General features: G+C 56.1%; 1 protein-coding gene across 1 annotated transcript in view; it reads right to left on the bottom strand.

Annotated features, from left to right (window-relative positions):
• Nucleotides 1-14,746, bottom strand: part of LOC122386636 (zinc finger protein 287-like) — a 43,145-nt gene that overhangs the window by 13,777 nt on the left and 14,622 nt on the right. Inside the window, exons 4-6 of the mRNA XM_043376014.1 lie at nucleotides 12,295-12,582; nucleotides 11,889-12,058; nucleotides 3,359-3,524 (exon numbers count right to left, since the gene is read on the bottom strand). Of these exons, the coding sequence (XP_043231949.1) occupies nucleotides 3,359-3,524; nucleotides 11,889-12,058; nucleotides 12,295-12,582 (624 nt within the window). The remainder of the gene's footprint in view (nucleotides 1-3,358; nucleotides 3,525-11,888; nucleotides 12,059-12,294; nucleotides 12,583-14,746) is intronic.

The following is a 14,746-nucleotide window of genomic DNA, read 5'->3' as shown; positions in this document are numbered from 1 at the left end:
ATTGGATGGCTAACTAAATTCTATGGGATGCAGTGTTCAGTGCCTTTGGACTGCTGCAGTTTGAATGATGAAGTCACAAAAATAAGTGTTTTAGTTACTAACCATGTGTCGATAGTTAAGTCGGCGCTTGCTCTAGGCGATTTGGACATATGTAAAGTGCTACGTTTCTGTGCTGTTCTGCAGTCTCCAGTTCGCATTATGTACTGAAATGCAGTCACCAGCTAGGTTTACGTGCTGAAGCGCAGTCTCTCGCTGGACGTTGGCTGCCCCCGCCAAATCGTCATTGAATAGATTCCAGTCTGTAAACTGGTGATCCATTGGTAATCACTGGTGACACGTTTTCTGGTTTTAACAGCTAAAATTGGTATCATTACTAAATTAAATGATTAATGGTGTTTCAAAATCGTAATGATCTTATGTGGCAAAATTTACAATTTGCAAATCAAGGAATGGCAATTGGCTAACCACCAGCCTTGCTACCGAGTCCCGCCCCTCTGCTGACCCAAGCTGCCCCACTTCTTTCCTCTGTTGACCCTAGGAGCCCGCCACTGCACTGTCCGCTGCTGTCCTAGTGTCCTACGTAGCTCCGCCGCCGCCTCCTGTGACCCCCAAACGTCCCTTGCCCGCCTCCTGTGACCCCCCACCCGTCCCGTGCCCGCGTCCATTATCACCCCGGTCAGCCTGTCACATCCCATCAGCGGACCGGCCGACCGAGAGAGATGGTCCACGGGCGCCCTCAGCAGCCCTCTCCCACGAGAGAAGTCGCTCATCTATCACAGCGCAGGGCGCGATAGGGGCGTGTGCACAAACAAAATCAGTCCCCCGACCGTGGGAACCGACCGGGGTAATTAGTTTTTCGCCGCATTGTAACGGGAAGGCGGCGCGATCCCGTGTTTCGCCGGCGACTGTCGTGGGGTGATGTATGGAGGCGATGGTGTGATAATTGTCGGTGGCGGGTGGCGGCTGCTCCCGGGGAGACGGGTTACTGTCGCGGTCAGAGATCTGTCACGGGAGATCGGACGGGAGCTGATAGGGATGGCACTGACCACCGGGTGTCGCTCGGGTCACATCATCAGCGAATAGGTCGCAGTGCCACCGATGTATGTGTCTTTATTAGCTCTATGATGTCACCGCTCCCTGGAGCCAAATCCCTGAAAAGTGTTTTGTAGGCGCAACTGATTTCTCATTTCCGCAAATTGCGTTTATCTTCTTCTGTCTATCGAGTTCCTACTTCTTTCCCACTTAAGACAATTTCATTTCACCTACCGGTGCGGAAATTCCATCTCGCACCTCCGACAGATCCACTGATTAAGGATCAATGACTGTCTCCTGCGCACCTCATCTTCTTCAATGACGCCGCCGGCCCCCTGAACGGTACCGAAATCGTTTTATGGTCTTACCCCTGACCGTGCCGGCGAGCGCCACCCAGTCTCGATTCAGCCGGGCCGTACATCAATTTTCCACCACATCACAGAGTGCTGAATCAATTCGAGCGCCGCGGGCCGGGAGGCTGCGCTCCGGGACCGTCTCGGCGGGCCCCTGCCGTCCGGACGCCGCTCTTGCTCGCCGCCACCGGGCCGTCATTTCTCTCATATCCAGCTCCGATTAATCACGGCTGCCGACGGCATCTGTTTGCCTGTGAGTGTGACTAAGTAATCTATATTCACCGCGTGATATTGGAGAGAACAAAACGGCCCGGTGAGTGCGCAGTTTGGAGCATTGTGTTCTCCAGCGAACCGTCGGCAGCCGCGACGCTTTTGTTTTCGGCGCCAGAAAATTGATATTGTACTCGGTGAGGTCTTTTCTCAATCACGTTTTTAGAGCGCTTTTTGTGATATATACGCACCATTGTTCATTGTGGACGTCATGAATCAAATGCCTAACGCCTGTAATAACATTGTCTCTCGCGACACCATCCGAGCCTGGGAAATAATTAGTGCCGGAGAGTTTACATAGTTGTCTGATACGATGAGACGAAAATATCCCGAGCAGCGTCGTTTCAAATCTACTATACGATTTCAAGAAGTTGCCCTGGAATTGAATCACCCAGTTTTCCTTACTCTCTCACACTATCACATCCACATTCATTGTTCGACTTTCTTGACATAATTCCCATTTTGGAGAACTCATCTTCTAAGGCTTAAGAATCAATAATCTAGTTTTCCTTAATTGAATTCATTACACCTATCGCACCAGATCTCAGTAATCCCTTCACACCCCACGGCTCATGACGTGGTAGTGACAGCGCGTCTCTCGGACCCTACCCTCATCAGTCGCCCCCCGCCGTCTCCGGTACGGTACAAAAAGACTGCCGCCCCGCCGCCGGGCCGCCCCGTCACCTAATGGTAGTGACCGCCGCCGCCGCCTGGGCCGTGTCGTACCGGCCTAATGGAGCCGGCCGACACGACCCCCGCCGGGACCACCGCCGGGGAGGCGGTCGGAGAGACCGCCGGGGGACAGCCGGGGAGGGTCTCAAGGAGGCCGGGCCCACCGCCGGGGAGGAGGCCGGGAAGGGTGATGAGACGACCTCCTTGCTTGAGTGGAAGGATGGGGACTAGGACGGATCGGCCACAGTCGCTGAAGGACCGGCTTTCTAAAGATCTTTGGAAGACGATTCTGGTTTTTGACTGTGAATACATTGATAGAAAAATTTGAGTTAGCCCGACAGCAGTTGAGTAAATATAAAAAAGCGATTGTTGTTTCCAATGCGCACTGGAATGCAGCACACAAGAACAGTTATGTAATAGCTAGATTTTTCATTGTATTCTTCATTTCTTGCCATCTTTATCGTCTCACATGCTTGTTCTGTCTATAAATAAATTTCAGAGTAACTTCGTGTCCCGCGGTGATCGCCGATACGCCACCATCCATTCGAGGGGGCGGGGACCCGGAGTGAGGTGCCCCCTGACGTAACACTCCAGACGGCGGGTCTGATCCGCCCAAACGGTGGCCGGGTGCAGCTATGTCGGCGATGATATCGTCAGCTCGCCACTGCCACCGGAGTGGCGATGGCGGCAGATACTGCAGCCGTCCACCGCCGCGCCCCAGCCAAACATGCAATTCCAGTTGTTCTAAACGCTCAGAAGAACTAAGCTAAAGTGGCCTCTAATTTAGCTGTCCCACCAATTATGAGCGCAGATGGCGACATTAAGACGTTTTCGTGGCAAATGCCGGCTTAGGCGGTGGTATGTTGCCGCTGGCTTGGCATTCATTCTGCAGAGCTTCTCATAGTTAATGATGGACAATGGCCCGGCGTTATATATCATAATGGACAGATCTTAGGGACACAATAATTAATTTTGTGGAAAATCTCATGCAGTATAACCCTATGGCCAGTATTCTGACAAGGCCCGCTCACCTGTGTGCAGAAATAGGTGGTTCTTGAGGTTGGTCTGCTTGGAGAAGCCGCGGCTGCAGACGTGGCACTTGAAGGGCCAGGAGCCGTTATGGACATACATGTGGCTCTTCAGGTCACCCGGAGTCGGGAAGGACTTGGAGCACAGCTGGCACTTGTGCGGCTTCTCCTGTAACACAAACGTCACCAGATTCAGCATATAAACCACACTCTTGCACTGCAGACATTACGAGCACGGCCCCAAACCACAAAAGGCGGCGTGGTGCTCTCAATAATCAGATCAGTATCGTATTTCAGGCTGTGTGGTGTAAGTCTGCGTGCGCCGGTGCAGCCGCTGACACTGGCTCGGCGGGTTGGCCCGTGAATTACCCGGCGGGTCGCGGCGCCGGCTGAGCTGAACTGCAGCGACCACCCGTCGGTGATTCAGCCGAGGACAGGCGGTGTCACCGCCGAGACCTGTCGCGCTGCTTATGGGGCGGTCGGTGGTCACCGGATGACAAGGTCGTCCATTCGACAGAAGACGAGCAGCCGGATGGCCCATCCCAGTTCGCCATCTCCCACATTGCTGTAGCCACAGCTGCTGCAGGTGATCCTGGACATTTTGCCTGTTCCTGTGTGTAAACCTGTGCTTTAGTTGTGGTAGGTTCATTTCCAACATTGTCCCATCCCTTCATACTATGCCTCGTATCATCCCTTTCCATTCCTTCCCGTCCCATCCTAGTCCCTCTCCCATCTAATCCCATCGCGGCGTGCAGTGGGGCCATCAGGTGTGCAGTATGGCAGACAGAGCCCGGTCAGCTGATATATTGACCGGCGCTGGCCGGCCCCGCCACCTGGTCTTTAGCTGCCGTCCGCGGGCGGAGGGAGGGGGCGCGGGCAGACCGCCGCTGGGTGGCCGCTGCCTCCACAGAACGGCAGGACACGGCGGTCAGACGGTCACTCATTAGACCACCTAACGCCGACAGCGCACGAACGCAGGTGCTGCGGGGAGCGGCACTGGTAATCGGAGACGATCACCCCGCCGCGCGGCTCATGCGAGAGGAGCTGTCGGTGCGGCCGATGATTTACGCAGTGTCGAACACGATGTCATTGCAGTGTTCTTCCTCTGATAATAGAGCACCGAGTGTAGCGCGCGTGTATTCCGTTTACCGGAGATGACTTGCTCTGGGGCGCAGCGCTCGGCGGGCCGGATCGACCATTCATTCGGCGTTGTCCGCCTGCGGTCAGTCCCGAGGGACCCGGTACACGCAGTAATTACACTGCCGGTGATGTGTAACAAGAATCAGCCGGCCGTTATGCAGCCGCCGCCGGTCTTGCGCAACCATTCAGGACAACAGGAAGGGCAGGGAGGGACGGTTGCGAGGCTGGGTCTCTATGGGTCCGATGTTTGAAATAAGCCTGGATAGTTCTTGACTTATTCAGAGGGATTTATGATGTAGGGATTTGTAATCTGGCTCACAGCTCGTCTGATCTCTTTGTGCAGGGCGTGCCCCTGTTCTGAGATCTCAGTGTGGTCAGTTGATCGGCGCCGGCCGGCCCTACCCTGCCGCGCCGCGCCGCTCCGCACTGCCCTCCGCACCACGCCGCGTGACACCGCGCGGCGTGGCGCGGCGCGGTGTTTATCGGCGCGCTGCGGTTTTTACTGCGGCGCCGCTGTAGCATATGGGTCATTAATGGGCCGGGCGGAGCCGCACCACGGCCGGCCCTATCGGCAGCGGCATCGCGCGCCGCCCGGCCGGGGCCGCGCACCAGAACAAATTGAGACTTCTTCCGATAGGATATCATTAGTTTTTCTGCGGCCGAGCGGCCGATGAATATGGATTGTGGCGCGGCTGCAGGCTCTTTGGCATTGGCCGCGCCACCGCCCGGCCCATACCCGCCGCCGGCGGAGTGGAGCTGCGCACGCACCGACACAGGCTGGGCTACCACTGGCCTCTGCTGGCCAGGGCGGCGGATAAAATGGTGATGTGATTTATCCCAGCGTCTGTCAAATGTAATGTGTCATTATCAATATTTTTGCGCCAGATTGAAGCTCGATTTCTAGCAGCAAAGCTACGAAACTGTAAATCATTTTAGCGCATTGATTGCGTCACCAGTATCAGACCCGGGTCTGATTCACCACAACTCTGTCCGACAAAAACAAAGGTGCCCGCTCGGTATTAATAACGTTTCGCCACCCGCCGCCGCCCTCACCTGGCCCGACGCCGGGCGATGCGGGCGCGTTGCGTCGTACCGGCTCTGTTGTCGCCTCCCTCGGGAGGGAGGGGAACAGGGGGCAGCTGCCACCGTGATGTACCGATACCCAGGTGTGTGTCGGCTCCGGAAGGCCCGGGGCGCCTGCATGGGCGCGATATGCGGGCGGGGCGCACCGCTGATAGCACGACACCCGATCCCAATCGACCGTTCACGGAGCGCCCTGGCCAGACCGCGAGGCGCTGGCCGCCCGCCGCCGATCGGCGGATAGCCGACAAAGCTCCTTTGGGGTAGGCTGTCTGTCGTCTGAGCTCCTCCGATGAGCCAGCGCTCCTCTGAGGTACAAGTGGCTATATCCCTTCAGGATATGCATAGCTGGGAAAGCTCCTTCAACGACAGCTGGGGTAGAGCCCCTAAGAGATGGCAGACAAATCTCGTTCGCACCGAATGCTTAACTAATGTTTGTTTATTAGAGGTCGACGGCTTGTCGACGAATAATGATATTTTGTGTGTCTGAATTTTGTTGATTGTCGGCTGAGATGACGGATGCAGGCAATCCCACAGGTAGTGGTTAAGTCAGATAGACCACTTTGGCTGGACATTTCACAGTAAATTACCGGGGCTGCTGGTTCTGCACCACTAACCGCCCCTAACCGTGCCGACATCCGTGACCCGTCCTCTGGTTTGTCCGGGGTCGACCGTGACTAACCTAAACCGCAACTCGGACCGACGCCGACCGCAGCGGTCTCTGCTCGTCGCCACCGCGCCGTTTTCGCCGCGCACACGCCACTGTTTGCCGTCGTCGCTCGTGCACTTTCGCTCGGACATATGGCGACTGGCGAGTGCGGCCGGCCGGTGGCCGCGCGGACGCCAGTCATGCTCGCAATGACCGTTTGATTGCGTCGGGAGGCTGCGCCGAGATGCGGCGCGGCGCGGCGGCAGTGGCGCGCCTGTGATTAGCCGTGCAGCGCGGTGACAAGATCGAGAGAGGCCATTGTGGTGCGCCGCTATACGTGCCCGGCGCGCATACGGAGCGGCTGCCGGAGCGGCGGCTTACAGCTGGGTGTGTGTGATACGGTTACGAAATGCCGATCGGTGGCGAGACTCGGACGAGATCCTAAGCGGAAACTGATGATGAATGACGATGTCCTTATGAACAAATGATGATGCATCGTTCAAATAAATCAGATAATGATGTCTGATGTGCAGTGCACTGTCAACAATCAAGTACTTGGTATTGTTTTAAACACACCACTCGTGTACAAGAACAGTACCGCTTTAGATCTCGACCATTTGGCTTTGAAGTTGCTCGTTTTCTGGTCCGTTCAAGGGTTATTATTCGGCTGCGTCAGATGGTGCTCGCTGGTCTAGATCACATCAATAGCCCCCACCCCAATAGCCGGCCCCGGTTTTCAGCGCTGAACGTTTTATTGTCGTTTTATTGCCGCACTGGAAACGTCGGACAGAACAGAAGGGGTGACGAGCAGCCGATAGCGGCAGAATACTGGCAGGCGGTGATCTGTCCGCCGGGTGATCTGCAGATCTCCACTGCGACTAATTGGCGAAAGGGGTTCTATTGTTTCCGAAATCACTCAGGGCAGCGCGTCATCTCTAGATCTGGCCTTTGTTGCGCTCGCCACTAACTGCGAGTGTTTTCGGCATTGTTCAGACGTGAGCTTTAACTATACGCACGTGCGACGTTTGACCGGCGCTTGGAATCTTCGCCCACGTCAACTTTATCCATCCACCGATATACGAGTTCGCTGACAAAGTTACCTCCCGCGCCATCTGGCGCTGCCACTGTGCAGTGAATAAATACCCTTCATGACCAGCCAAGCCGTGCTGCTGAGCTCTGCCACCGAGCAGAGCCGGTAGCCAGTAGCCGGTCGCTGGTCATCTCCCGCAACCATCAGCCGTGCCCTGCGGCCGGCCCTCCGTCGTGACCCGGCTCCAGCGCCGCCGCTCGTCCTGACATTACCGGCTCAGCGAGCCGCCGCCGGCGGCAGTGCTCAGCCCACTGCCCTCCGGCCCAACACGCCTAAATGGACGTGATTTATCATAGAGCCAAACAATGGGCCTATTCCGGCTACTGTTGGCCCGATCCCATAGGCCATAATAAATTCCAGACAATAATTTCTCGGCGTGTCTCTCGCAGCCCGGAGACAACAGGGTGGCGTCCCATAAGCACCGTGCTATCACCGTAATACTGAATTCCGACCAGGGATCTTGTTTTCCTCGCTTTGTCTTCCTTCTCGATAGCACGTGCTCACTCACCCTCCTTTTCTTCTTTTGTTCTGATCGCTCGTTCTCTCTCTCTCTCTCTCTCTCTCTCTCTCTCTCTCTCTCTCTCTCTCTCTCTCTCTCTCTCTCTCTCTCTCTCTCTCTCTCTCTCATCTTTCTCTTTCCACTATTCTCTCCCCGGTCTTCGCTCTTCTTCTCATTCGCGCTGGCGATGTTATATATTCAGACGGGACACCCCTGAAATGAACATGGGAGAGACTGGTCGAAGATGGCGTTGAATGATGAAACTGGAAATGCAACTTTTCGGTTGCATCATTTAACGTGTTTCCTTGCTCTCGTTTCCATTTCATTTTCATCTCCTTGCTACACTTTCCTTCTTCACATCTTCGCTCTCTCATCCTCAGTCTTCTCTCTCCTCATCTCTGCGCTCGTCTTGTCTTCTCCTTCTCCCCTTGCATGCAGAGCGGACACGCAACATTGGTCGTGTCGCGGACAAAGCGGCCCTGCTCTGCGGGCGCTGTCAACCTCGCCCGGGGCCCCTCCCCTCCCGTCCCGGTTCAGGTTCTATTGGCAGTGACTGGTGTGGCATGCCGTGGTCGGCCGTGCTGTGCCTCCGGCTGCCGTTCGGCCTACTGTGGGGTGGTAGTGGTGGTGCAGATGGGGTGGAGGCAGTGACTCTGACTCTGCAGCTACTGTGGGGGTAGATGAGGGAGGGAGAGAGAGAGAGAGAGAGAGAGAGAGAGAGAGAGAGAGAGAGAGAGAGAGAGAGAGAGAGAGAGAGAGAGAGAGAGAGAGAGAGAGAGGATGGGAGACATACTGGCAAATGGGAAAGAAGGAAACAGACAAACGTACAGATAGAAAGCGAAAAAGAAATAGGAAACAGTTCGGCAAGCACCATCACTATCAGGGCAATGTCACCCTGTGGACAGACGGACAGTCGGACAGGCGTAGCGGAAAGAAGGGATGTGAAGCAGTACGGCAGGCATTACCAACAGGGCGCTGTAGCCAGCTGCCGGCTGCGGTCTCCTCGCTGCGGTACTGTCGTCGCCGCCCGCGGCCCCCGAGTCGCCGGGAGAGCAGAGCGGGAATGATTGGCCACATCTAGAGCAGCCGAGGGCGGCGGTCGAGGGCTAGCAGTCGAGGGCGGGCGACTATCGGACGGCCTGCAGCGCGGCCGGCGCGGCACGGAACCGCCCGCTGCTGACCGGCGGAGCACAGACAGCGGAGCACTGGCCCCATAGCACCGGAGCACAGTACCGTTCATCAGAACACCGGAGCACTGCACGGGAGCAGGATCACGTCATCGGAGCTCCGGCACTGCAGTTACAGGAGCACCGAAGCAGAGCACCAGTGGACTCGAAGAGCACCGTCTCACGATATCCGTCGAGGTATATCCGCTCCGTTACTTCATGACAGTTACCAACCTGCCGAGCTGCACCGCCCTCCATCCTTCCATCTCTGCAGGCCCGAGCCAGCGGAACGTGGACATACTGCAGCATCACCGCGTCCATCGGCCCGCGTCAGTTCCGGCGCAGGTGCTCCCAATCACCGCGCAGACTCGACCGCAGAAGACAGGCGATAACAGCCCCGCATCCAAACGGTAACATCTGGTCGCCAATCGGTTCCGCTGCAATGGGCCCGCTCGGCCGCCCAGAGTGGCATTTACAAGTCAGTTGTGCAGCTTCTGGTTAACGTATTGCGTGGGTTTGGGCAGTTCATATTGGGAGTGGTGAGGGGAATCGGAGGTGATATTTAGTGATTAGTGGAATTACAGTACGGGGAAGTGACCGATAATGGTTACACGAAAACTGTACAGATTGTACATTGTAATTGCATGCTTTGAGTGGAAAAATATTGTTCGGTGTCACTGTGTGGTTGATGGTGACTGGTTCATCGGCAAGATCTCATCGGCTGTGCTAGGTTAAAAAATAAAGATTGTTCCGATACCTAATCAGGAAAATCAACAAATGTAGCAATATTTTGCAACTTGTCTAAGCTCCATAGTCCTGTTATGACAATTGTCACAGTTCATTTATCACAGTCAAGAACTGTAAGAACTCTGCAAGGAAATATTTTCCTCGAACGCTACTTCTTAGCGCTACCTATCTACTCTCAGAAGCTGAAAGCCACAACAAAGGTACAGAAAAATCGCCGCGTACATTCCGGCTGTGAATGAACCGCGCTATATCTGATAACGCGACCCGATTGATTTCGCCACGCGTCTGATACTGTCAATCATACCCGAGAACAAAGTGCTGTCGGATCGGTCACAGACAGGCTGGAAAGAGCGGACTGAAACGAAGTTCAGAATTGTCCGCTTGTTTGAAGTCGGCGGCTGTTGGTCAATTCTGAATAGCGTCGTCATATAACGCCTTGATTGCTGTCCCTAAAACTTGCTACGATGCTTGCAAACCGATTACATTGTTTGCTTCTTCGTGCAGTGATTTGGATATTGCACCAGATGACTAGCAAACTGACTCGCTGCAATTCCTGACTGACTTGATTGCTTGACAACTTTTCGCTGCTTTCTCAACACCAGTTGCTTCTTCCTGCCAGCCCGGCTGCAGCAGTCATCTCCCCACCACCATCCCGGTTTACCCGTAACCATCCTAGTGTGACGACCAGTCGCGCTGCCATCTCAGCCCCTCCCGTCGCTCCGCCACGCACGGCAGCCCCCGGTCAGTGCCGCCCGGCCGGTCCGCTGCACACCGGCGACCGGCTATCTCCAGCCATCCGTGGCCGCGCGTCCACCGGAGAAAACCGACAGGCCAACAACAGGCGGCCGAGACGTGTCCGCTGTCTCCCGGCGACACAATGCGCCGCGCTGACGGAGAAACGAACGTGCAATCGGTGCGCGCGTGCACCATGCGACTGTAATTACAGACCGGCCGGCGGTGGCGGACGAAACGAGTGAGAGCCGGGAGACAGGCTCTCCAGGCCGGCTGACGGGTGGCGAAGTCAGTGGCGAATTCAGTGGCGAACTCTGCGGAGCTGCTCCCTGCCAGCTTATTTGATGCCAGCCTGACAAACTGATACTCATTGCTTTACCATTTCACCTCCCAGAAAGTTTGTTCCTCCCGGCTAGCTCCAGTCACTGCGCGATCGGCCGTCTCCCCAGTGGCTATGCATCCCTTCTGTTGCTGAGGAGGTCCCCAATGGTTAATTCAGACACCTTCTGACAGCCCCTGCTCCCTGCTGAGAGTCCCCACCCCACTCCTCCCACGGTTAAGCCCTCGTCGTCGGCTCTCACGACCGGTGAACCCTCCACCACCGCCACCGCCGCTGCACGTGCAATATTGCACCGGGTGCAGGAATGCGGTGTAGGAGCTTCCTGGGAGCGGCCCGCCGCGCCGGTGGGGTCGCCGGTGGCGCTTGTGCAGTACCGGGAGCACATTAGTCCCCGCCGCAGGAATGACTCGGTCATAGGGTGATCGGAGGAGGGCTGATCGGGTGAAGGAGTGGAGAAGGCCAGGCGGAGTGAAGTGGGAGTTGGAAGAAGTGAAGTTGGATGTATTTGTTGAGCTGGGAATGTTGCATTGACAAGGCAAATAGGGTACATGGGAAAAGTGCGGATTTATTAGCTCAACCATCGACTGGTTGAGCTAATAAACTTAGCTCAACCTGATGCAACTTTGATGCAGCTTAGATTACAAGCAACTTAGATGCAGCTTAGTCGAACTAAGCTGCATCCATTCATCTGCAAGGGAATTTCTTTTAATAGCTCCTCCATTTTTTCCGCAATATTGTTTTCATGTTACGTAACAAGGTGACCTATGCTTTGCGATATTTTATGTTTTCCTCCTTGTTGCGTCCTCTAACCCCTCCGTCTGGCCCGCTCCGAGCAGCACCGCCGCCCAGAGGCTCTACGCCGCACCATATTTCCCTTCTGCAGCGCCAACTAATCGGAAGCCAAAACCCATTAGCCCATCAACACTTACGACGCGGCCCGATGTGCTTACCGGCCGAAATTGCCGGCCAGTTGAGCCCCATTACTGGGCCGGTTAGCTGTTATTTTCTGGCGGCGTTCCGCGAACCCTGCGCCGCCGCGGGCCGCGCCGGCTGACCGGGCGGCGCCGCTGCCACCGTCCGGTCTCCTCACCTTGATGTGGGTCATCTTGTGGTAGTAGAGGTTACTGGAGGCGGTGAAGCGCTTGCCGCAGACACCGCACTGGTGCGGCTTCTCGCCGCTGTGGATGCGCCGGTGCGTGTTGAGGCTGGAGCTGGTGCTGAAGCCCTTGCCGCAGACATCACATACGTGCGGCTTCTCGCCTGTCGACGCAGAGAGGAAGAGGCATCAGTTTTGGCTGTCATGGTCTGCGGACATTGCTGAGCTCGCGGAGACTGCTGGCTTGCATTTACTAGAGATTCGTCCTCCTAGCTGAACGAAGTACACATGCACAATGTACAGCAGCCATGCATGGCTCCCGTTTATCTAGCCATCTTAAGAATTTCTTTGAATCCCGATAGCTATCGCCTCATCAGCCCCTCTGTGCTGCCCGTCTCACCTGTGTGCGTCCTCATGTGCCTCTTGAGCAGCGACGGCCGGTCGAACGTCTTGCCGCACACGCTGCACGGCAGCATGGTGCGCTCGCGCGGCCGGCGCGGCGCCGCCACCAGCCGCGTCGGCTCCGACTCGCACAGAGAGAGCGTTGACGCCGTCGACGTCGGCGACGCGACCGACTTGCGCTCCTCGGGCGCGGCGATGACGGGAGGTGGCGGCGGGGGACGGCGCGGACTGGCGGCCCGCTGCCGGTGCCGGGAGAGCAGGGAGACTGACAGGTCCAGAGGGCTGTCTGTGGAGGGAAGGGGTGGCATGTTAGAGTGACAGGGAGTCAACTGCACAGTTTTAGGGAGATGGGACAGCGTCAGCAGGGTGGCAGAAAGTCAGTGGAAGACGACCACTTCAAGCTGAACATGTCCTCGCTTTTCCTTTACTTTGACGAATTGTGAGAAATGAAAATGGTGTCTTGGAAAGCGTGTGACGTGTTATTGATCAGTGGCATTAAATCGACTGGTCAAGCTGTTCAATTATTCGAGAATAAGATTTTCGTATAGGTTTTTGTCAAGTTCAAGACTAAAAAAAAACTATGACGCAATTACCCGGAAGTTGTGCACTTATCAAGATAACTTATCATTTCTGTACGCTTCAATAGGTCCTTTGCTGACGCAAATTGAGGTCTTATCCGTCCTTAACAAAAAACGTAAGCTAAAATCTGAGTCGTCTCGAGTGGAATCATATCTACAGCACATGTTTTCCGATTAGGCACCGAATTCAATAGCATTGCAATGTGCTACCTCAAGGAAGAAACGCTTAGGTATGTCACTGATGAACAAAAATCCAATGTCATTTGCCTAGCGTATTGTTACCTTACGACATCCAATCGGTCAGTACGTCAAAGACGGGGATATTCCGGTCGGAGTCAGTGGTCACCCGGGGTCGGTGAGGTTCACTGCACGCCGATATCGGCCGGGGAGCACGTGGGAAGCGGGCCGCGGATAAGCCGTCCGTGGCATACCTCCGGCCGGTCTCATTACATCGGCAACGAAACAGCATTACCCGCCGAATAGCGAGCCTTTTTATCAATTAAACATATTGCACAACAAACGGTGGTTAGTTGGGATAACGTATACTTTTCCTACTGCTAATGCAGCTCGGATGTCCGGGATGTAACTGGTATCAGTGGAGTAGCGACGATAAACCATACTGAGCCCGGGTCCGCCCACCGACCCCTGCCCCCACCTTGACATTTGCCACTGCGGGGCCGTATTGCAGACGTGGAATTCTAATAACTCGCTGGGTTCCGTGGCTGGCTTCCTGTGTGGTGGCTGTGAGTGGCGCCGGTCGCTCGTTACCTGCATTCCGGGCGGCTGTTGGTGCCGATTTGCGCCGGCGACGCCCGCCGATGGTGACCCGACCGTGACCTTTGGGTGCGAGGGTACCGGCGAGCAGCCGGTGGCGGCAGTCGGACCCTCAGCAGCTCGCCGCCGGCGCCGCCACCGCCACTGCCAGCGCGCCGACCGGGCCGCTTTTTACCCGTGATTAATCTACCTTTTTACTCATTGTTAATTAATTCTGTGCCGACTTTGAACCCGACTGTGAATCTGAGCGTGTTTTTGCGCCGTGTGCCGGACGGGTGCGTCGGCGGTCGGCAGAAAACCGACGGCCAGCGCCGGCCGCCGACCGCTCCACACTGGGCCGTCGACAGGGCGGCGGACGCGGCGCGACGGGCGGCGCGGGTATCGCACGCGGGCGCCAACACACCGGCCAGAAAAACGACGGAGGGACCGCGGCGCGAGCGGCGCCGCCCGTGCCGGGGCCGGGGGAATGTAAATATTGGTGGGAGGGGTGGGGAGTGGGGCACCCGATGAAAGAGGTACTGGGAGCGGGACTTGATGGCGCTGACCACTGAAAGTTGTGGATGGTGTAATAAAAGATGCATGCATAATGCATTGATATAATGTTGAAATGTTTACTGACCGAGAAGAGGCTTCAAACAGCCTGCAGTCCGTGACATGCTCGCCCTTATTGATGTCACCTCTCGATGCGATTATACGACACTCACCAACGAATGAGCCCACTCGAGCATAAACCACGATTATAAATGAATGAATTTCAAAATGGAATGTGTTACCACCTCGTCCTGGGGCTCATGTGTCACGGCGGTGCATTAATCGGAGCGGCGATACGGCTGCAGTGGGCCGGGCGCCGGTGCAGGCGGACACCGGCCCAGCGCCCGTCACCTCTCTCCCCGCCGGTTTATAGCCGCGCGCCGGGGACCGCGCCGCTATCGTCACCGATCGTGCCGCATTAAACTCGCGTCACCGATAAATCGCGGCCTAAGCGGCGCGGACTCGCTGCTGCTTGCTCGCTGACGGCTGGTGCTCTCGGCGAGCTCTCGGTGAGCTCTCGCTGCTCGACTGATCTGCGCTGGGTTTGATCTGCAGCTCACTGATTCT

This window comes from Amphibalanus amphitrite, unplaced genomic scaffold (genome assembly GCF_019059575.1).
Source record: "Amphibalanus amphitrite isolate SeventyFive unplaced genomic scaffold, NRLGWU_Aamphi_draft 000258F_arrow, whole genome shotgun sequence".
NCBI lineage: Eukaryota > Metazoa > Arthropoda > Thecostraca > Balanomorpha > Balanidae > Amphibalanus > Amphibalanus amphitrite.
Note: the sequence above shows the minus strand (reverse complement) of the source record. Positions and strands in the feature narration are given on the sequence as shown.